General features: G+C 41.6%; 1 protein-coding gene across 15 annotated transcripts in view; it reads left to right on the forward strand.

Annotated features, from left to right (window-relative positions):
- The window catches only part of LOC141795659 (regulating synaptic membrane exocytosis protein 1-like), a 261,446-nt gene that overhangs the window by 212,464 nt on the left and 24,827 nt on the right, over positions 1-24,155 (forward strand). For 9 of the 15 annotated variants that reach the window (XM_074676630.1, XM_074676634.1, XM_074676637.1 and 6 more), the window contains 4 exons: positions 4,600-4,683; positions 8,654-8,719; positions 19,773-19,882; positions 20,127-20,245. In XM_074676630.1, coding sequence (XP_074532731.1) covers positions 4,600-4,683; positions 8,654-8,719; positions 19,773-19,882; positions 20,127-20,245 — 379 coding nt within the window. The remainder of the gene's footprint in view (positions 1-4,599; positions 4,684-8,653; positions 8,720-19,772; positions 19,883-20,126; positions 20,246-24,155) is intronic. The other 6 variants (XM_074676638.1, XM_074676640.1, XM_074676643.1 and 3 more) reach the window with 2 other exon arrangements.

Raw genomic sequence — 24,155 nt, forward strand, 5'->3', positions numbered from 1 at the left:
ATGCTCAAATCTGTAATTCATTAATATTTTCTAACTTGAATTTGTTGTTACTCTGCGAACAAATGTAAAACCTCCCCAGACTATGCGTACGCTTAAATGATGAGGACCAACCCTCTCAGAAAAGGTAATTACAGATTCTTTTAACTAAACATATGACATATTTAAACTACTGTCAGTACAAAAAAAAAAGTTTATAAAATACAACAATTAAAACTGTGAATTGATTAAATGTTTTAAATGACCATGATATCGATGCATATTCACCCTTACTATACACATAATACTTAATTTTAAATTAAATACTTAGTTTTATAGTTCAAAATATCAAATTGTTCATTTTAAAATGTCACAGTTTTGGTGTTAATATAATGTTTGGATATGGTAAATGCAGCATTTCTAATGGAGGTCAGTTATAAAGCAGGTTTCAAAACACAAACTGAGTGAAGATATGAAATACCTGCTTCTCCCATTGACTTTATACATTTTCTGAGCAAATGACGTACACACAGCTTTACTGAACACTCAGACTTATTTATTTGTTCGCAAAAATATCCAGCAGCTGTTTGAATTTGTGATTTTTGTTTTTGATATCTGTTGAGAGCTCCCTCACAGCACTTGGGAGAGCCAGTTGATTATTGATCACCTTACGAAAGACTCCAGGTGAGGGGACAGGGAGTGGGCTGTGTGGCTGACGCTTGGGACACAGATGTCGTGGATGGCGCCTCCTCCTGAGGCACCAAAAAGATGACCTTATATGGATGAACTGGGGTGTGGTAGTACGCTAATTGCAGGTTGTGGGCACACGCCCATCAATTTAGAATGATTCTGATTCACTAACATACGCACGGTGGTAAGAAGTAAATTGGCTGGTGCGCACGTCATGAATCTGACGGTGATTTTGCGTTAACACTGAACTTGTGTGCCGAGTAAGAACATTTCTATGTATTTATTAGCAAATGAGGCCCATTGTGAGGTTAAACAGTCAGACTCAAGTAATGGACAAAATGTTTTTTTTTTTAACAAATTATCCTACCCACTCATTTTCCTCAACGTGAGCTCCTTTTTATTCCTGCTCCCATGAAAACAGGTAAGTCACAGGGTTCAGGGAAGAAAAACACAGATAGAATACAATCACTTTGTCCCATATTTTACACAACAATCCCTCTTTTTTATGGTTCGGCCACACCAGACGTGTCCTCGTGCTCGGTTATAATGCTGCGCGTGCTCAAACTGTGTCCTCGTGCTCGGTTATAATGCTGCGCGTGCTCAAACTGTGTCCTCGTGCTCGGTTATAATGCTGCGCGTGCTCAAACTGTGTCCTCGTGCTCGGTTATAATGCTGCGCGTGCTCAAACTGTGTCCTTGCGCTCGGATATAATGCTGCTCGCGCAGATTTCCTGCGCTCACACTCCATTTCTTCCTCTCGCGCTGAGGGAATTTTTGCTCACAGATCTCTGTGTGCGCTCGAAATTTTTTGTGGATAAACCAATAGGAGGCTGACTAGTATTGACCAATCAGATTATCCCTGTTTGTTTATGGGTGTGGTTGCTGTTGTTCACGGAGCGCCACATACGGGCGGGCACTCTTTCAACCTGGTTTATCAGCCGCTGACCTCCAGGGCAGTAATAAATGTGATTTCTTTAATTTTTTTGTCCAGTGTTTAAATCAAATATCATTCAATAAATACACGAGCACCCGTGTTTTTAACTGAAATACCCATAGCTGCATGACACAGTGCTCTTTGCGGTGTGCTGGTGGAGAAAACAGTGTCACCATCATGAAGCTAGCGAGACAACAGATCTCATAAAAAGTGGACCGACAGAGTCAAGGAAATCAGGCAAGTTGTTTAAAATTCATTTTAATGAAAACTATATTGGGCTGTGCACTGAATATTTAATCATATACCTAGCATTATATCTGAACAATACTACACCTGTATGACAGTTAATATGCTACCTTACCTTGATTAGCCAATGAATTAAGTAAGGTATAAATGCCCTAATGCCGTTATCAGCTATAAATGAACATTAATTACTGATATTAGGAAGCCTCTTCCTGCAGCCAAAATATTACTGATAGACTAATAAACCGTGTAAAATAGATGTTTCATATTCCAGTCTACAGCATGATTACTGGAGAATGAGCTAAACATGATGAGCAAACACGTTAGAGCCAGGCACTGTTTTAACATGGTTTGTAAACATTAATCAATGGTTAACGTAATGATGACCAATTGATAAGTATAATGTTTGGATAAGCCCCTTTCCAAGTCCTCCTAAAGGATCACATCTTGCATACAGTATGATCATACTTCGCATTTATTATTGTTATAAATCATTTTCAAAACAAATTAAACAAATACAGGGTTAGCCTACATAAATATTTTTTGTATAGTTTCCATGTATCTATAACCCCAGGTTTATGATCAAATATTCAGTGCACAGCCCAATATAGTTTTCATTAAAATGAATTTAAAACAACTTGCCTGATTTCCTTGACTCGGTCCATTTTTTATGAGAGCTGTTGTCTCGCTAGCTGCATGATGGCGCAAGAGCAGAGTTTTGAGAGACAATATCACAAAATCTGAGCGTGAAATCAATATAATACTGCTCTCAAATCAATTTAAAATGCTCTTGATTTAAGATAGGATATTCATTCCATAGTTTAGACACCGATTTGCCCTGGATGGAGCGTTGGCGCATTTGGGGCGTTTGCATGTTTGGGCATCAGACACCTCTCCGCTCGAGTTGAAAATTTTGAAGTTACGATGTGAATTTGCGTGAGGCTGTGCCAAGGCAGCCAATCAGCAATGAATCTGAATTAAACCAAAGCCACAAGGCATACCATTTTCTAATTTTGATAATTTCAATAACTGTCTTTGCCCCTTCTTAAAAAATGGTTTGGTCCACACCAAGATTCATTCTTCCTCAGCGAAAGTAAGTGAGCACGAGCGAACTCCAGCAGGGCTAGGATGGCCCCCCAAAAACACAAGTCTGGACACTAAAAAAGAATTGAAAAGGAGTCCAGGAGTAGAAGCAGCTGAGCAGGGGCCCAGGACATCAAAAGCTTTTTTTCTAAGAGTGGTGAGAGTAAAACTACCGAAGGCGGCTGAAACACTGCCTACTTGTTCATTTGTTTAATGTCTGCAACATTACCTTACCTTTAAAGGGGCGCAGGCTGGAGCCCACGTTAGCTGTCATCTGACTGCGCTACACTCTGGACATAATAAAAAAAAGTCTCCAGTTCCTAATTATTACTATTTCAGAGGCTACTGCAGTAACTGTGTGTTTCACCCATATTGTCGAATAGTGCTTCAGTATGCGCCCACTCAGAGGCTGCATTGAATTGTATTATGATGCGTTCAGGTTCTGCTCAGTAATTATGAGCATCCGACAAAGGTCAGTTACGTTACCACAGTGTTCAATGCGGTGTCGTAAATTTGTTATTAGTTGGACATTTGAGTAGTACCAAAAAAATTAATGTTCTAAATTTTGTTGTTGTTGTTTGTTTTCATAGCAGCATAAAACAACAACAACATAATAGCTGACAGCAACAAAGAAAAAAGACTATTAAGAATTTTGGACAGTTAACACTGACTTTTGAATTGTTTCAAAATATTTTTTGTCCGGAAAAGTGAAGCTGTTCATTTAGAGCTATGGTACTCAGAAGATTTGGATTTTTTCCTTGAATAGGTTAGGTCTGCATCAGGTTTTCCATGAAACATAATATATAATGTTTATTTAATGTAATATACACAATGGAACAATAGACCTATATGCAGAACCAGCAGTGGCTGCCTGAATTTGCCAGAGCATGCGGCCCCGATGTACGGGAGAGGCGGTCTAAGAGTCGTTGTGGTCACAGATGCGCCCCAACAGATCTCCATAGATCTTAAGCGCGCTGTCGGCAAAAATCTGTGGCAACAACATGACAAGATAATACCTTGTTAATTATGTTCACTCACCACCGCCTGAACAGGGGGTCGACTGCAGGTGCTGTATGTGATTAATGAATGGTTGTGCAACAATGAAAGTGCTGGACTAGATCGCGCTCAGGTTTTCTAATCAGTCAAAATGACTGGCAACCTTCAGGTTTTTCCATCAAATTCTGTCAAAGACAGAGACTAAACGTTTAACGCGACACCTGGTCAGAAGTTTGACCCTGAAGTTTTGGATAATGCAGCACAGTGAGGAGGCTGATGTCAAAACCAGAACTTAGAAACACAAGTTTTGGACTTCTTTTTAGGTAAATAAAGCCTAGTGTGAATTCAGATTTAAAGCAAGAAAGTCACATGATTTAATGACATTGTCTGTTTACAAGCTCTGTAAAACCAAAGGATGAGGCCCAGCGGCTCTTTGGGTTAGTGGGGGGTTGTGAACAAAGACAGAACTAAAAGGATAAAGTGGAGTTGATTGATTGGACAGAAATAAGCACATCTAATGACATTTGTGTTACCTCGTATCTCCTGGATATGTAAATGAGCAAAGGTTTTCTGAATCAACTTCATGAGGTGGTGTATAGCAGTGTGTTTGCTTTTGGCATCTTTTTTATGAAACGGCTGTGGCCATATAGGTGATACATTTTGTATGTGTACACATAGAAAAACTTTGTCCCATTCCCTGCCACGGAGACATCCTGCAAGTCCCAGGATTCTTATCCAACATGCTTCCCCTGAAGACGACAGGTACCCTTTGGTAGACCCCCAACCACTTCCTCTTAGAGCTTGGCTACTGCCTTCAAATCTGACACAACTACGACCCAAACCCTGACTTTCATTGTTTAATTTAAACAAAACAAACAAAAAAAAAACATTTTATTATCAATGAAAGAAAAACATGAAACATGTCACTGGGTTTCTGTAATATTACAAGAACAATTCACTGCAGACCGAACTGGAATCCTTCAGGTTTGCTCAGGTTGTATCAGGTTCAGGAAACCGTCAAGCTCTCCCTCATTCCTCAGCTGATGCTCCTTTCTCTGCTGGGGCATGATGTTAGCAGATAGCAATTCATCAGCCTGAAGTCTTTCCAGGCTGACAAAGTGAAATTATTTTATCTTGTATTCTCTAAAATCTAGAAGTTACTTCCAACAGAGCAGCTACAGCAGGACTTTCAAAGGTTCAAACTGGCTTTAGAAAGACAAACTCTGATTAAATTTCAAAAGTTTGATGAGAAGAGATAAGGCTTCTGGGATCAAAGAACTCATGCTAAGTAAATACAATTTTTCCATGTTCTATACTTGGTTTAAAAATAGGATGAGGAGGGCTTTTGGTCCTTGAAGCACTGAACATGAAAACAAACAAAGCTAGGAAAATTGTTCTTGTCTAGTTTATGTATAGATAATCTTATTTCAAGAAACATTTTTTACTCAAAGACAAAGAAGATGTGTGTGAAGACAAACTCCATCTTTGTCCTTGAATCTCTTGAAATAAGACATTTGTCTGACCTAATCAGATGCATGTGGCGTATTTTAAGTCCAATAATCTAAAAAGACAAAAACACTTTGATTCAGTTTTTGTAGCATAAGGGGGATTACTTTTTTTCCGGAGGGAGTGCCAGACTGAGCTCCTCCTGAGTCTAGCAGCAGACCTCACCCCTTGAGCCCCTCACCTCTCAAGCCCCATATCCTCATAGCTGTCAAGTTTCCCTTTTAGCTGGGAAACTACCATGTTTTACCCCTTTAAACCTGGGTGAGACGGTTTGCAGCACACCAGAAAACTTTCCTTATTTTCAAATCCAAAACTTGACAGGTATGCCTATCCTGCAGACTTAAACCTCTACATCAGACAGGAAATAAGGCAAACAATTTTAGACTAAGACTATTTTTCGAGTCAGTTTATCATTTTTGTTATAAATTTATGCTGGTCTAATGATTGTGTTCCAAGTAGCAGCAGTATATTCAAAAACAAAATTGAGAAGTCACTTCTAGTTTAGTGTTTCAGAAATTTATGTATAATGCACTTTATCTTATTTCAACACTCCTGTACTTGATTTAGTCAAACATTGATTTGGTGAAACATATTTTTAAAAAGGCCTGCTGATAAAGCTTAAATAAAAACAGATAAAAGGAACATCCTTTTTATTATTTCATTATTGTTTATTTTTAGCATATTAAGATTAACAACCGCACATTAATATAGTGTTTTAAACAGGGCTGATAGCGGTGGTTGAGGTCCACAGGACAGGGGCTTGAGAGATCTCAAGATCTGGTCTGCAGCCAGCTCTAACCAGCAGAAATTGATATACTTTTGAACCCAGTAATAGTTTCAGCTTAGATAACAGAGTTTGCCTGTTTTCTGACAAATACAAGATAAAATGACAAGCTTTAGCTGTTAACATTAGGCTGTTAGCGTTTACCTTGGTACTGAAAACTTGGAGCCCCTGGTTTGTGGTCGGTGAACTGGACACACTGAGAGTGAACATGAAGTCAAATGTAGAATTCGTTTAACTCTAATAAGTTCTTCTTTGTTTCCATCATTTTCACTCTCACTGTGTAACAGGTTGCTTGTATGGTTTCTCGGCTTGTGGTGTTCTGGTTTCCAATCTTTTGCCAAAGGTTGTAGTGAGTTTTCTTCCTTGAGTGTGGTTTGTTGTTGCTGCCGTAGTTGTGTCCTTTTGCGTTTCTCTTCCCCCTTGACGGTTTTTGGTGCCTGGTTTGTGCTCTTCTGAACTCCTGGTAGTTTGTTCTGGTTATGGTGTGAGATCCTGCCTCATTGAGTTGCTTCCTGCAGTCTTTCCACGTGTGCGTACTGTATATTCTGGATTCTGCAGCTTCTGTGTGCTCGTAACTTCTTCAGTTTCTAAAATGCTCTGCTTAGTGCACAGATATGACTGAGAATTCATGATGTCCATGACTCATATCAGGAGTGTGACTGAATGTGTGTGTGTTTGTGTGTGTGTGTGTGTGTGTGTGTGTGTGGGTGTGTGCGTGAGTGCGTGTGTGTGTGTGCGTGAGTGTGTGTGTGTGTGTGTGTGTGTGATACATGCATCATCTTTGTCATCTTCATGTCCATGAATGGAGAATATGGATGCTGCTTCCTACTCAAGAGACTTTAATTCACCTCAGTACGAAGAAGAGGTACACACACACACACACACACACACACACACACACACACACACACACACACACACACACACACACACACACACACACACACACTTACAGTACCCACACACCAGTGGTGTGCTGTCAGGGGAGGCAGTGCCTCCCCTAGGCTAACAGGAAAAAAAATAAATAAATAAAAAAAAATATATATATATATATATATATATATATATATATATATATATATATATATATATATATATATAATTTTTTTTTCAGTTGTTCGTATACAATTTGTCATAATTAAAAAAATAAAAAAGGAAATTGCTTGTTTGTCAATAAGAGGGAGGCTAACAGAGGGGACGGACAGCGTTTCGCGCTGGCTTCATGCTTGTAATGTGTGTCGGAGGCAGAGACTCTGAGAGAGAGAGAGACCGTTTACTTGAAATCACAACGTTTTGCAGGTTCGCGCATGCGTACTAAGGTCTCACGCTGATTAACGTGGGCATCGATGAGGCACAGCGCTTCTCTGCCTCCGCAGGATGTAATACTGCACCCTCTTTGAGGTCTCGCAATAGTTTGTTAGTGCAGATGTTTGATAGATTATACCGGAGGTGCCTGGCCTGTGCTCTTGTGTTGTTGAGATACGGGTTATTTTTGTTCATATTTTGCTCTTTCTCCTCTGATGTAAATCCTGTGGAAATGCAGGTGAACGTATGTTTCGGGTTTTAATTGGCATTCCGTCTTGTTAACTCCGGGACTTTCGTCTCCGAACCGTAGATGGGAAAGCTGATTAACATTTATTTACTTGGCTCGTTGCTGGTAACCAGTGCCTAGGAGTCCAGGCCAAAGTGAGGGAAAAGACTAAAGAGGAGGAAAAAAAGGTGCACCTTGTGCACAACCGCAAATTTATTGAGGAAACAAAGACCAAAATAATGTATTCCCGCCCCACACACACCATGCATGCACTCAGACCGTCTCTCCTTCTGCTATGTCACACGCGCACGCACACACACACACACACACACACACACACACACACACACACACACACACACACACACACACACACACACACACACACACACACACAGCACAGACTGTCACCGCGTTAAAGGGGCAGGGCTGGCCAATAACACTGTATATATAACACACACATATAGAAATTTCAACTTTAGCTGGCTGCCTGCCTCCCTTGTCATGGACCTCACCGCACGTTACTGCCATACACACACACGCACGCACGCACGCACGCATGCACATACTCACAGACACAGTTACAGATGAAGTATGAGTGTGTGACACCCTTTATTCATACCACCATCATACCATCCATCACAGCATGCCTACTGTTTCCCGTTTGCCACATCATTTACTTATGAAGGCAGTGACAGCCACCTTACACACTTTTTAAATCTTAATGATTTTTCCCTATCATGCTCTTATTCATCCATCCATTCATCTATCCATCCATCTATCCATTCATCTATCCATCCATCCATCCATCCATCCATCCATCCATCCATCCATCCATCCATCCACCTATCCATTCATCCAATCTTTTTTCTGTTGTGCATTGTTCCCTTTGCTCATCCACCATTCTCCAGACAGCCTCGGACCCTGGAAACCCCTGAAAGTCAAGCTCATGGCAGGAAGCTGTCTAACAGTAGCAGGTAAGGCATGTCAAAGCGTGGACTGTGAGCTCTTTGACTGGACAGCCGAGATCACTCAATTGGCTTCAGGGATTTTATAGACAGACAGTTGTTGGTAGATTTTTAAATCAACCCGCCAGTTCAGAGAAAATAGTTATCTTTTAAATACAGTGAGCATATTCACAGCGCTTCACTTTTCTACATCTTGTTTTGTTACACCCAGGGCTCCAGAGTGTGACCAAAGTTTTTAAGAGTGCGACTGACATTTCTCCTCCCACTGGTGCACCTGATACTGCCCGGGTAACAACAGATTTCTTTAGCAAGCACTTCATTTCTGTGTGTTCTCCTGTAACTGAAATCACACTTATGGTAGGATCATAATTTGGTCTACACAAAGGCCTGTTGTTTCAATCAATCTTTATTTATATAGCGCCAAATCATAACAAACATTGTCTCAAGACATTTTAACGTTAATAACGTTTTATTAGCAGAAACCCAACATCAAGACAAGATAAGGAGTCTAATCTCATCTGAACTCACCATAAGTACAGAGTTCTGTAGCATTTAGTAAGTTACAATGGAGAGGAACAGCTTCCTTTTAACGGGCAGAAACCTCAGACAGGACTAGACTCATGTTAGACAGATATCTAAGGGGACTGAGATGGGGTTAGAGAGAGAAGAAAGAGAGAAATGTCGACAGAGGCAAAAAGAGAGACGAGTAGGAGAGAGACACACACAGACAGAGACACACACAGACAGTGACAGACAGTTCAGCCTTGTAGCGATAATTAAGGTGCAACTGTAAAAAGCCATAGCAGCTGGAGTATGACAGGCAGCAGGTCGCCCACAGCACCAACCTAGAGGAACCTTTGAGACAAACTCAGGCCTCCCAGAGAGGTGTATGGTCAGTAACTATAATGGGACATTAAGATTAGAAGATAAGGGAGACAGGAGCCCTTTGAGTCAGCTTCCCCCAGACAGTCTAAGCCTATAGCAGCAGAGCTAAGAGCTGGTTCAGGCCTGATCCAGCTCCAACTATAGCTCGAGCTTTAGCTTTATCGGGAAGAAAAGTTTTAAGTCTACTCTTAAAAGTTGTTTTAATAGTTGTCTCTGTCTCTACATGGTAGCATGTTGACGATTCTCAGCTCTCTGCTTTGCATACAGTGGAGTTCTGCCCCCATGCATGCCCATAAGACTGAGTTACTGAAGAAAATTAATTTCACACTTACTATGGTCATTTACCAATGATTGCAGATACATGATACAGATACATCTAACTATGATTTATATGCTGTAATGATGTCACAACATAAGTACAATGTAAATATCCTGTGGGTCATGGAGAAAACTGCCATTTTTCCAGATTTATATCCATAAGCAGAAGTACATACCTGTACACAACATTACTTGTGCACAGGTAATGTCTCAGTTTTTCATTTTAAATACATTTTTAAAAATTGAAGAAAAGCTTTTATCATATTGTATTGTGTGTAGAATTTTGAAGAAAAAATGAATTTAATCCAATTTGGAATGATGCTGTTGCATTAAATGTGGAAAAAGTGAAGCGCTGTGAAAATTTTCTGGGTGCTCTGTAGTTGGCTCCTGTGGTGACAAAACAATAGGAGTGTTCTGCAAAGGAAACCAGGCAAAACATCTCCCTCTCCAAATCCTTATGCAGTTCCTTTTCCTTTTAGACAATAATGGCTTTGCTTCTTTTTCAGAGTCAAGATATCAAAGGTTAGACACAGACACCTCCATTGCTCGGCTATTTGTTTTTTTTTTTTTTAAAGCAGGCAAATATTTATAAGCCGATATGGGCAAGTGCTAGTATTGGTATGAGGCATTGGACCGATACCAATTTTTTTTCAAGGTATCAGTTCTTGCAAAGTCTGCTGATACCACCTGCCGACACTTAAGGTAAAAAAAAATCTTACATCCAGTAAGTCCTCCTCACCAGTAGTTGGCGCTACATTGTTGCAGTTTGACAGCACTGCAAATGTGTGTCAGGTCCTGTTCAGATAACATGGATGAACCAGGAAGAGTTAACAGTTAAAGTGTTTTAATTTGCACTTCATTTTATTTTTTAAGAAATTACTAAAACTCTGACAGTTGTCAGTGTTATTTTGTACTTTCTGATCAAAACGATGTGTCACTATTAATGGAAATGTTATGTACCAAAAGTACTACTGGTATTGGTACTCGGTATCAGTGAGTACCCAAAAGGGAGTTCTGATATTGGTCTGAAAAAAAAGTGGTATCGACATCCCTAATATTTATAGTCTGTCTCAACAGCAGAAAACAACAACATACCAGATACAATTGGTGCTTATTTTGTGCCAATCTCAAACTACTTTAGCAATTAGAGGCATGCAGCTGTAGCAGCAACACTTTGACTCCAGACTCAAACCAGATCCATGTCCTGCTCCATCTCTGTTCCGTTGTGTGTCGACTGCATGCTCTCTCCTCCCCCGGAGCTGAGATGCTGCCAGAATTCAATGGAGCAGAGCCAGTGCAGAGACGAAGTGGAGACAGATCGGCTGTGATTTTACCATAACAGTTACTTCTTTCTGTTCTTTTTGTTCTGGATTATATGTTTACGATGCTAATACAGCTTCTTCTGGAGTGCTAGCTAAATTTGGTTTGTTTGTTTTTTGTTGTTCCACCTCTCCATCCATTTGCAGCCCCCAGCTCAGACAGCCAATCAGCACAGTCCCTCAGCATCACAACAGCCCTTCCCTCTAAGATCGCTCCATCAGCTATTTTTGTGATCTTTGTAAGAAGACTGAAGTTTTCTGAATAAAAGCAAGGACTGACTTCCATCTGTGCACTGATACGTCGACAAACAGTCCTTTAGTCTGTGATTGAAGCTGCTACCTTTAAAACAGCACACAGTTGTTTTTTTATTTTATTTTTTTATCATAATCATAATTTTTTTTTAATCATAATCCACTCATGGTGGATTAAGATAAGATTAGACTCCTTATCTTGTCTTGATGTTGGGTTTCTGCTAATAATTTTTTTTTAACATTTACGGGTCCAGACCTGTAGATGTTTTTGTAAAGTGTCTTGAGATAACATTTGTTATGATTTGGTGCTATACAGATAAAGATTGATTGATTGATTGATTGATTGATTGATTGTTAAGTGTCCAGTCCACAATCACCCAGTGTCTCCTTTACTGTGTGGTAAAGATAGTTTAGACGTGTTAAGAGCAGCTGTTACATGTTTTCCCGATCTTTTGGAGCTTTCCTTATTTTCATTCTGTTGCATCTTTCTCTCCATTTTTTCTCGACCCCACTTTTCTTTCTGCATGCTGCTCTCTCACTGTTGCTGGGGTTTGGGTTTGTATGGCACTCTGGTGTGTGTGTGTGTGTGTGTGTGTGTGTGTGTGTGTGTGTGTGTGTGTGTGTGTGTGTGTGTGTGTGTGTGTGTGTGTGTGTGTTTTGCATATAGCTACACTGTGAACTAGTCATCTTGAGTACAACAAAGAACTTGTCTACAGAGCTTTTATGATGAATATCAACAGAGGTACAGTTAGACATAGCACTCAACAAGGATGTCACCCACCCTCCCCAGGGCAGCTAAAGCAGCATGATACTAACTGGATGTCATTGCTAAATAATTGACTCTAGTCCACAAATTCCCCAAGGTAACTGTAATCTACTAGAGATAGGCAGATTATTATCCGGGCGAAATATCGGCGCTAATATATGGCATTTTAGAAGCATCAACCTTTTTTTTTCCTCAGCCTTTTTTTAATCCGACGGCCAATGAGAAAATGTTTTAAACTATGTTAATTTGGCCCCTCCCCTCTCTGTCCTCAGCATTGTCCCACCCACAGAACCATCTGATTAGTTACACTCAGAGCCATGGCTCAGCTAACAGCCAATCAGCAGTGAAAGCTATGCACGCACAGTGTTCACACACACTGCGGAGAGGAGAAAAGGTGTAGCGGAGTGGAGATGCTCCAGAGAGCAGATATATATATGTTTTGATGGTAACTTTGGACAGCAGACTTTCCTGAAATTGTAATCAATATCCCAGTCCCAGTGTTTTTTTTATTGTGGTTTTTTTTTAGTTTTCATTAAACTTTATAAGCCATGCTGCTGAGCCTGGGAGCTGTTTGATAAACCTATACTTAAATGCTTTTAAACTCAATTCAGTGTTGGAGATCGTATTATTCAAAATTTTGACGCCAATATTTTCCCTTTTACCCTAAATGAAAATCAGTTCCAAACAATGGCAGCTGCTGGTTAGTCAAGGGGGGAAGCTCATTTTTACCGGCCTACATCATACATTTGTTTGTTTAATTAGATGTGAATTCTACCCTCTGTTCCTTTTCAAGAAAATGTCATACCAACCAAGTGTTTTTTTCCAGGGATTTTACTGGTGTACTCTCAATGGCCGGCAGAGCTAGATTGCTTAAATGGCCTTGGCCCATTGTGTTGCGGGTGTAAGACTTGAGCCGCTTTAAACAGGAGAAGCTCCTCTCTCCACCTGCAGGCTGTAAGTGTGAGTGCTTATTGGTGAAAAGAGAGAGAATCTTTAAATACAGAACTCAGCGTCTTTAAGAAAGGTAAACTCGCTGGGGATTGATAAAGCTTCGGGATCAGTCCAGACCAACTGACTGTAAAACTCAGAAGATGCTCCAGTGGAGGGTTATACTTCAAGATTGCTGACTGGCTCATTTCAGTGTCCAATCCAATCCCATTTTTATTTGTATAGCACATTTTACCAACACAAGGTCCCCAAAGTGCTGCACAGAGTAATAGCACTGATAAAAACAGACAACCAACATCAATACAAAAGAGTTGAATGATAAATACTAATATATATTAAAAAAATTAAAAAAAGAATTAAAAACATAATTAAAACAAATAAATAAAAAATAAAAACAGTCAGAGGACCACACAATTTCATGCCGGGTTAAACGCAAATGAATAAAAATGTGTTTTTAAACGAGACTTAAAAGCGTCAACAGAGGGCGCCATTCTGATGTGTGGTGGAAGATTATTCCACAGCTTGGGTCCGACAACAGAAAATGCCCGGTCGCCCCGACTTTTAAGCCTTGTCTTAGGAACGACAAGCTGGAGCTGGCTCTCAGACCTCAGCGAGCGCACAGGGTTGTAAAGTGCAATGAGGTCTGAGATGTAAGCGGGTGCCAGTCCATGCAGGGCCTTAAAAACAAACAATAAAATCTTAAAATCAACTCTAAAATGAACAGGGAGCCAGTGCAGTGAAGATAAAATCGGCGTGATGTGTTCTCTACGTCGTGTGCCGGTTAAAAGACGAGCAGCAGAGTTTTGGACTAGCTGTAAGCGTGCCAGGTTCGCTTGGCTAATACCCGTGTACAATGCATTACAGTAGTCAAGACGTGTAGAGATAAAAGCATGAATCACTCGCTCCAAATCATTAAAAGACAAAACTGGTTTTAAACGAGATAAAAGCCAAAGATGATAAAAACTGGATTTAACCACGGCATTTATCTGCTTATCAAGTTTAAAATCTCCATCAGCAATGATGCCAAGGCTGGTGGCTGTAGATTTATGAAACTCTTGAAGAGAACACAAATCAGAATTGAAAACAAAAGAAGAGTTGGGTTTAAAAATGACAATTTCTGTCTTGGATTCATTTAATTTTAAAAAATTCATAGCCAACCAAACCTTGACGTCATGCAAGCAGTTTAGTAGGGGTGCCAGGGGGCTGTTTTTCTTCAGCGGGACATAAATTTGTGAGTCGTCTGCATAAAAATGGTACGACACACCATGTTTTTTAAAAATCTGTCCTAAAGGCAAAAGGTATAAAGAAAACAAGATAGGTCCAAGAATAGATCCTTGGGGTACTCCACAGCATAACGTGGTCTGTGAGGAAATGGAGTCCCCAACCTTAACACAATAGGACCGATCTGACAGATAAGACCTGAACCAATCCAATGCTGTCCCCCTGACACCCACACTATGCTCTAAGCGAGATAAAAGAATTGTGTGGTCCACAGTGTCAAATGCAGCTGTCAGATCTAAAAGCAGTGTCAATCAAAAAGGGATTTGGCCTCAGACAGATCATCCAATCATCATGCAGAAGCCCAGCATCCAGGACAGCCCACTGTCTCATAGACCCCCAGAGACGCTCAGCGTCCGATGGGCGGGACATAGCCCAACGTTTATCCAATGACCGTCCAACAACCCACTCTACACCCCTCTGCTGAAATCAGAAGACACATTGGGCTCTAATTTCGTAGACCAGGTGCAAGCATAGGGGCACCTGCCCTGCGCCGGCCTTCGCTGTGCGGACAGGGCGTGACCAGCGCACTTTGCAAATTTCCTGCAGTGCCAAGAGAGGCGCAGTCAAGGTGCAGAGGAGCGCAGAGCTGCGGTTCCACGCCTCCCTACGCGCAAATGGCAGAGAGGGAGGAGAAAAGCCGTGAGTGGGTTTAACACAGCCAAGGGCTGTTTTCACCAATCAAATGAGCGCCTCTCTTCGCCTTTAAATGCCCTGCGGCCGAGGCACAGCGTCTGATTGGTCTGAGTGATCCCCAGCACTGCAGAGAGAGTGCTGGTAGTGGAGACGGTCAGAGCCGCTGACCCTGCTGCAGGAGAATAGACAGCGGGGCACATCGGAGGACACGAAGCGCGTCACCTTGTGGGCCAGCTCCCAGGACAGATTGAATCTGTTCCTTTGTCATTAAAAGGAGTACAAAATTAAGAGGCAGTTACACAGCTGGCTTATCCATTCAGAATACTTTTGATCCACCTGCATTCCTGGTTTGTCATCGCCAAATAGCAGAACCTTTGGTGATATACTGTATACTCTCCCAGTGTCTCCACCTCATCCTCCTCACAATAATGTACTCCATCTTATTAGATCACGTTAAAAATAAAGACTAAAACAGAGAAATATGGGAAATCACGGGAAAATCCTGAGTGACATACATTTACTTTGTCTCTTTTTTTCTTTGTCTTTTCTCTCCCTCTTTTCTTTGAATTAGAATAGAATAGAATAGAATAGAATAGAATAGAATGGAATAGAATAGAAAATACTATTTATCCCCGAGGGGAAATTCAGGAGTCACCGCAGCATTTAAGAAAACAAAAGTAAGAAAGAGTATAGAAAGTGCAAAAAGGTCCATAAGAAATTAGATGACGACATCCCGTCCACCACTCGTCCACCACTCTCCAGCCCAGCCAGTCTCCACCTCCACAGGGTCCAGGACTGAGCCTCCCCAGCAGTCTGTTCAGTCTCTGTCTCCTGGATCCTGTCTGCTCACAGCAGGCGAAGCTCCTCCAATGTGGGGCCGGCGTCCGATGTCAGCTCCGTCAGCCACGTCCGTGAACACCACGATGCCGCTGGGTTAGCACAGCTAGCTCATCCATCCCCCGGGGCTAGATCCCACGTTCCCAACAACGATGGATGGAAGGACAGGTCCACGTCGTCACCTCCCAGCTCACATCCGAGAACCAGCACATCGTCCTCACCTCCTCCTCCTCCTCAGCTCGAGGGAAATCATCAAGCCCTACACTAGTTAGCATTGACATGCTACAGGCTGCTAACAGCTAATTTTGCATGTAAACAATGCAGCCATGGTTACATGTAGGATCTCCAGACAAACACAGGAGAAAAGTAGTAAAAAGTACCGCCGAAGCCACAAAAAGTTTGGTGTCCATGACCGACAATGAACCATACAAAGTAATGATCCACTCCAAAAACAAAGATTCCGAAAAAGAGACGAAAAAATTACAAGAAACGGACAAAGACGAGAGAGCTGCTGCAACAGGCAGCTACTTGGGCAGCGCCTAGCAACGGAAAAAATGAAATGAAATGAGAGAAGCTAGATATACTCAGTATCAGTTGTTAAGGCTGTTTATTGTTTATTTGTAAAATGTGCATCAAACTTCCAGCTGCCATAAGGTTAACTTTCCATTATGACAAATGGCTTTAATCTGACATCAGATGTGACGGGAAAATTGCTATAGATATAAATGTATATGCTGATTCAGATGGTTACATTAAATAGTGATTGCTGTGATTGTTTAATTCATTAAAATGTGCCTGACACTCTGGAAACCTGCCTCTGAGGCTTTGATGACATGTGCGCACATGTGCGCCTGTCACCAAATTACAGCTGCGGATCGTGCGCTCCGCCTTGCGCCGTGGATAGACCAGGTTGGAGCTGGCGAGCTTTCAGCACATTTTTTTGGCACAAAATTGTCACTGCACCAACATGAATCTGCTGACACCTCCCCCTGGTGCGCCGTCAACTCCCCCTGGCGCGCAGTCACACCCATCTCTGCGCAGACGGTCTACCAAATTGTCAAACTGGCAGCGCACGGTGGTGCGCCGCACAAAATTAGCACTGCGCAGGCTGCGCCACGAAATTAGAGCCCTTAGTGTCTGACTGTGTTAAAGACAAGACCCTGTGGGGATGAATGAGAAGGAGGTTGAGCAAGTTAACCATGATAGGAAGCTGATTCTGAACAAAAGATGAATAAATTCTAGCGCATACTGTGTCAATGAAATGTACACAAGCAGTACATATCACCACTTTTTTGGGGGACATTTTAGGGGAAGCTGAGCTTCCCTTGCAGTCTTAGAGCAATCGCCATTGGTTCCAAATACTGGTTATTGGCCTCCTTGACTACCAATAACCCGTATCGGCCCTGAAAAAAACACATCGGTCTATCTCTATAACCGACAAACACAACCATGACCATTTCTTTTTTTCACCTTTAGTTCTTTAGTTGGTTTTATTTGACTTGTGAAATGAAGACATATTATGGGGGCTATGGAAACTCCAACTTATGTTCTTTTTGGTTCAGGAAGGCTTTCACCTCCTCTGTGTGCTCTTCTACCCTTTGGTTCTTAGTCTCTTTTTTTTTCTGCTTCAGGATCCCTTACTGTGTGTTTACACCAGAAGAGGCAAAAGCGGCATCACGCCCAAGAAAGCGGACAGCAGCCAAAATGGCTAAATATTTTAGCCGTCTTGGCCGCTTGTCACGTGACTGACGTCAGAGTTAAATCGTGGTTGTCATACGAAGGAGCTGCACAGCGGACTTCTTCACAGCGGCAGCTGCTGACATGTCTTTCCTAGAGTGAGGTTCACTCCTGGTCTTCTTGATCTGACTGCGTAATAAATTTGTGGGCCACTTCCCTAATACTGGCATGAAGAAGAGACAGAGTTCAATGAAGAAGAGGAGATCCAATGGCAGCTCAGTCCAACATCTTTATTTGAAGACACAATGATGGCACACAGACAAAACTCTCCTCTCCTCTCCCTAAACCTGATGTCCTAGCCCCCTTTATACTACCGGGGCGTCCCTGAATGCATGCAAGGTACCTATGTATGGTAAACAGACTGTCTGTAAGTTATTTTTCTGTAACATGTAGTCACTGAACAGACCTTGGTCAAGACAATCTTTCAATCCTGGCGAAATGAAGAGTCATCTCAAGTACACGGCTAGGCCAAACTTGTCCAAGGGTCAAAGGTTAGCTCCTGCAGGCCCCTGGACCTCTGCAGGCTGCTCTGTAGTTTACTCTAAATGAATCCACTCAGAATGAATCCTCAACACTGCTTGCTGTTGTTCAACTTCAGTTTAAAGCATAGCATGAACATAATGTAAAATAACCATCTAATCAGTCACCAGCGAATTGACAGGCAGGAAGCAGTTCACAAAGGAGATAATATTGATTTATCCACGACATCAAACTTTTACTGTTTTGAAATATACTAAAATTCTGTGGTGGTAAGGATCGCCCATTTAAGCATTTGCACAGTGTGTGTGTGTGTGTGTGTGTGTGTGTGTGTGTGTGTGTGTGTGTGTGTGTGTGTGTGTGTGTGTGTGTGTGTGTGAGAGAGAGTGTGTGTGTGTGAGAGAGAGTGTGTGTGTATGTGTGTTCTATAATCCTAAAGAAAAATACCCAGGAGCCGGACTCGATGTTAATCTTTTATTCAATAAATCAAACCCCTGCGCAGCCCGTGCATATTTCCCATTCCAAAATAAATCACAACCAAAATAAAACAATAATCTCAGTGTTCATAAACCAAAATCATGAAAAAGTTCCCAACTAACGAAAAAATACAAGCTGTCATTCTTCACACTATTTTAAATGGTCTTTTAATCCTGTTTTTCCCGGTCCTCTTAAGTCCGTAACACAAAACGACATTGATCCACAAGAAATAAAAGATAAATCCTCAAGGAGGAAAAAAGGTGGCCCAGAACAGGCAAGTGAAAACCAGGTTACAGGCGTCCGTTCAGATCCCGGCACACAGTCCGGTACGAAGCCATCCACGGAAGGATCTAGAAGGATCCAGCAGGAGACTGTTTGGTAATAAAAGTAACCCTGCGTAAACCTCAGATCGTTGCTGAAAAAAGTTTTGAAATAAATAAAAAGTTATTAAAAAGAATAGGATGAGCCCGAACACAGTTCATGAGCTTTTCTGTATCCAAGACAGAACTAGGAACCAAAGTTACATGCGTTGTTCCATAGGCCGGCTCGGTCGAAGGACATCTCTACTCTGATTGGCTGCCACCGTTTGCCGCTGAACTGCGTCATAGCTAATTACCATAAAGTTGACCAAGGCTCAACTTCTCATCTGGTGCCTCTTTTGACACTTTAGCCGCTTTGGACGCTCTGGACGCTTTGGCTGCTCAGTACGCTGGGCTCTCATTGGAAATGAATGAACTTCCGGCGTGCTTGCCTCTTTTGCCTCTTTTGATGTGAACCCCTCAATAAGCATCACTTTGCTGACAACATGCTGGTTGTTCTGAAATATGTCTGCAGTTCTTTCTTTTTCATGACTGTAGCCTCAGTCTGTCACTTTTGAAAAACATTTTTAATATCTTAAAGTTAGCTCTATTTAAGACTCTTCTCTCAGTCTTTTAGCTACCTGAAATGTGAAATTCACTCAGCGACCACATCTGCAGCTTCAGCTGAGGATCCAAAACAAGCTGATTCTCTGCTTCTGTTTTCCCTCTATTCTCACATTATGCTCTTTCTTCACCACCTCTTTTTCTCTACCCTCATCTCTCCATTTTCTTCTTCCTCCGTCCCTTTTGCTGTCTCTTTGTTTTTTATTTAGGGGCCACCTCCAAGGTGGTTCGTCTCTGTCCTCCTCAGTGACGTCCTCCTCAGCCCGCAGAGTACGACAGCTCCCACAGCTTCCCCCCCAGAGCAGCTCCGCAGAACAAGGTAAAGATGGCTGTGTATGTGTCCTTTAAAATATGAACTTATTTACAGTATCATTCAGATCAAGAATTGCCTGTCAGGTCTTGCCTCTGGATTAAGACCAGTCAGACATGTAATGATGATGTGATGATGTTCAGCAGAAAGTCAGACTTTGGCTGCACGGGTTAAGCTGTTTGTGATAATGTGCATCACCACCTACATCACCTCAGGATTTACTAATGGTGTGTGTTTGTATCTGTATGTGTAGCCCTGGTAGCAGAGGAGTGTGTCCGTCAGCTCCAGATGAGAGTTCATTCCAATCGGGTGTCAGCTGCCTCCACCACCAGCCAACAGGATCTGGACCGAGCCTTGAAGAACAGACGGGAGGTGGGTTTGCTATGCTCTGATCGAGACCTTCAAAACACGGCACCAGGAGTGTGTGTGTGTGTGTGTGTGTGTGTGTGTGTGTGTGTGTGTGTGTGTGTGTGTGTGTGTGAATGCATCAGGGCGGAACTCTGCTGTGCGCAATACAGAGAGGAGAGGAGAAATGTGAATGCATGAACATGAAGCAAAAATACCATCCCATCATGTAAATAAGATAAGTAAAATCAGGCTGTTTAATCTGTTTGATAAATAATAAGGTATAGACCTAATCTATAAAAGAGATGATGAATCACTGCTTCAATTTCAGCTCCAGTTCAAGTTTTTAATAAGGAAACTGCAACAAAACAACAGACAACTCCCCCAGCCTACTTTTTTGGGACCCTTCCATATGGGTGCCAGGCAAAATCCGCTCTCAGAAGGTGGAGCAACACACTGCAGACCGTTGATTGGCCAAAATAATCGTCTCTTACCACCACAGCGGCTGTATTTCTCCTGGCGGCGCACAGTCTTCTCTGAAACAAAGCTTGATGGCACTTTGTATCAAAGAGCTACATGCCAATCACAAAGAGGAAGAAATGCTTTATGTCTTTCATCTATGCTCTTCGTTTACTGCGTCGTGTTTTTCTTCTTCGTCAGATATATTAGGGTAAACTGTGTTACACTGCTAAAGCATCACCCTATTGTTTAACAGCTGGGGCTTGCGGTATCCATCTTACACGCCGCCCACCACGGGAGGGCACAGTTTGCTGTGGAAACGCAAACGGGATCAGGCTCAACTGTACCAAACCGAGCCAAACCGTACTGAACCGACCCGGACTGCTTGGTGGAAACACGGCTTAAGTCCATCACAGCTGGGGATCATCTCATTGTGGATGGGGGGGGGGGGGGGTAAATAAAATGCTGTGGTGGCTTCCCACCAATCAGAAACCTTCATTTAGTCCCTACCCCTAAAGTTCCTGGGCTTCTGTAAAGTATTACTGCCCAAGCTGGGCTGTACATTTAGTTACCCCAGAACTTAAAGTTCTTGTGATCAAAAAGTCCCTAGTTGCTGGAAAAAGTTCCTGCAGCTGAAAAAAACCTGTGAATTGCATCTACTGTCTAAGAAGTCATAACTTATGTAACAGTGATGGGGAGACCACTCAATAATATCAGATCGTCATTGCTCAGATAAAGAAGTGTGAGTATAAATCAAGGTGCTGGCATCAAACTTAAAGAGATGGACAGTTTGACAGAAATTAATTTGTCTGCATGCTGCTAGCTTCTTTGGTATGCGCAGTGTCACTTTGTGATGCATCACACTTCTTCCCCCTGACTGAATCACAAACTGTCATTCACACAAACAAGCTTATTTATCCAAAGGTAGCGGGGATGCTTTGCTGTAAAAGAAAATCCATCCCAGACGAGACGAGGAAAAAGTGAACTGTGAGGAAAAGCAGTTCAAGATTTCAAAAAGCATTTCATTCTGTGTTGGGAAACAAAAGCTGCTGCTTTAACCAAAGACAGAAGCTTAAATACTGTTAACACACTAAACTTTTTTAAGAGCCTCTTGGAGTTTAGTTTGATTATCCTTATCTTTGCTAATTTAGTGTCTTCAGCATGCTCCAGCTCTCACCAAACTCAGCGTGTGAATTAGACCTGCTTAAAATGTAGGTGTTTTCTTGGATAGGTGTCTCAGTCTTCTAACATATCTCTAGTAAGAGCATTTTATCCGATATTTGACAAATCTGGGAACTAAATCGTTACCAAGAAATTTCTTCACCAATGTGTTTCTAAAGGTGTCTTATAACATGTACTAAAAGTTTGAAGTTCAACTCCTGTGGGAAACCTCTCAAAAAACTTCTCAAAGTTGAGGTACTGATAACCGATTTTCAAAAATTCAAAAGTGCTTCAATTGGACTTAAGTAACTTGTGAAGGCTCAAACTAGGGATTTTTCATGATTCTGAGCTGATTGCAAACAATTATGTTTCAGCAATGCAACTCCCTAGTGAAAAAACTCCCAATAACCCACACACACACATACCCTGCAGGGTACACATAAATTAAAAAACAGCATTTTTTTTTTAGTGGTAAATAGGCCTAGTTTCTGTTTAATGGTGATTGCTGTCGTTGGTTGACATTCAAGTTAACATTAGCACCAGACATGCTGAAGTCATTTGGGTCCTTTTTCCCTGTTGATCATGGCCAGACAAATCTACTGCTTTAACATCCGATAGCATGTTTTTAATGCGTTCCTTAGAAGTAAGTGATGTTGTTTGTTTCCTTATCTTCATATATGTAACGTGTACATTCTATTATTTATTCGAGTTTCATATATATTTTGTATGAATGTGTTTCATGTTCGAGTTATATTTTGATGTTTTCAGTGATATTTGGTGTTACTAAGACATATTGATATATTTTCATTTTACTTTGCATGCTATGATAGTCTAAGATTAGGCTATAATTGCAGTACTATGGATGAAGAGGTTACTCCAGCTCTGCGTAATTGTTTCATCTGTTAAGGCCCAGATACACCAGCTGAGAGGCTTATACAAGGATCTCCTTAAGGTTACTCTACTTTTTTGAAACATGTAGTAGCAGTTGGAAATGCTAGGATTTTGGAGTGTATGCAGGGGTATGACCAAGAAGGATGACTTAGGTATCACAAAAAGTAGAGGTGTCCCAATCTGATATTGATATTGGATATCGGTCCGATATCAGCAAAAAACAAGTATCGGTATCATATCGGAAAGTATCTAAAATCTCTGATATAAGCAGTTTCTGTTACCCATCGGTTAATAATAAATGGGTCAGTTTTTCCTCATACCTACTGTTGCTGACTAATGTTCTTTCTTTGAATTATATCACTTAATCAAGCCTTTCCTAAAATGACAGACATACTACAGAATAAGTAATAACAGTATATATGTCTAATGCTGATATTGTATCGGATTAATATCGGTATCGGCCAATACTCAATGCTGCTGAATCGGAATGTAGTATCGGGACATCCCTAACATAAGTGTCAAAATGATTTGTACAACAAGTTTGTTGAGGTCACGAAGAAGTCAGCTAAAGCATCAAAGGCAGAGAAAGAGTCAGCACAAAGCTGCAGCGAAGACTCTTTGAAAAACAGAGACGATAGCTGATCTTTTCTCATGCCTTCACTGGGTGTGATACAGTTTCTGCTATCGCTGGCCATGGGAAAACAACTCTGTTTGACAGGTAATAATAATAATAATAATAATAATAATAATAATAATAATAATAATAATAATAATAATAACAACATATCATAATGAAATATTTGTATACTAAAAGGTCTGAAACAAACCTGAAGTGCTTTCTTTTGCAGATTTGCAGATTTGAAGCCAGCTGTGTAACTGTGTCTTAATTTTTTACTCCTATTAATGACAAAGGAACAGATTAAATCTGTCCTGGGAGCTGGCTCACACGGTGACGCGCTTCGTGTTCTCCTGCTGCAGGGACAGCGGCTCTGACCGTCTCCGCTACTGTGTCTTTCCAGCACACTTTCTGCGGTTTCTAGGATAAGTCAGACCAATCAGACGCTGCGCCTCGGCCGCAGCACATTTAAAGGCGAAGAGAGGCGCTCATTTGATTGGTGAAAACAGCCCTTGGCTGTGTTAAACCCACTCAGGCTTTTCTCCTCACTCTCTGCCATTTGCGCGGAGGGAGGCGTGGACTTGCAGCTCTGTGCTCCTCTGCGCCTTGACTGCGCCTCTCTTGGCACTGCAGGAAACTTGTCCACACAGCGAAGGCCAGCACAGGGCAGGTGCACCTGCGCTTGCGCTTGGTCTATGAAATTAGAGCCCCAGGTGTTTATGGTTATGGGCCAGTTCCAACTCTAGACCCCATAGCTCCTGAAGAACTACTCCAGTTTACAAGTTGCAATTGCAATTCTTCTTGCAGTAA

Source organism: Halichoeres trimaculatus, unplaced genomic scaffold, assembly GCF_033239565.1.
Source record: "Halichoeres trimaculatus isolate MK-OKI-2021-1 unplaced genomic scaffold, fHalTri1.1 fHalTri1_scaffold_8, whole genome shotgun sequence".
In the NCBI taxonomy this organism is placed as follows: domain Eukaryota; kingdom Metazoa; phylum Chordata; class Actinopteri; order Labriformes; family Labridae; genus Halichoeres; species Halichoeres trimaculatus.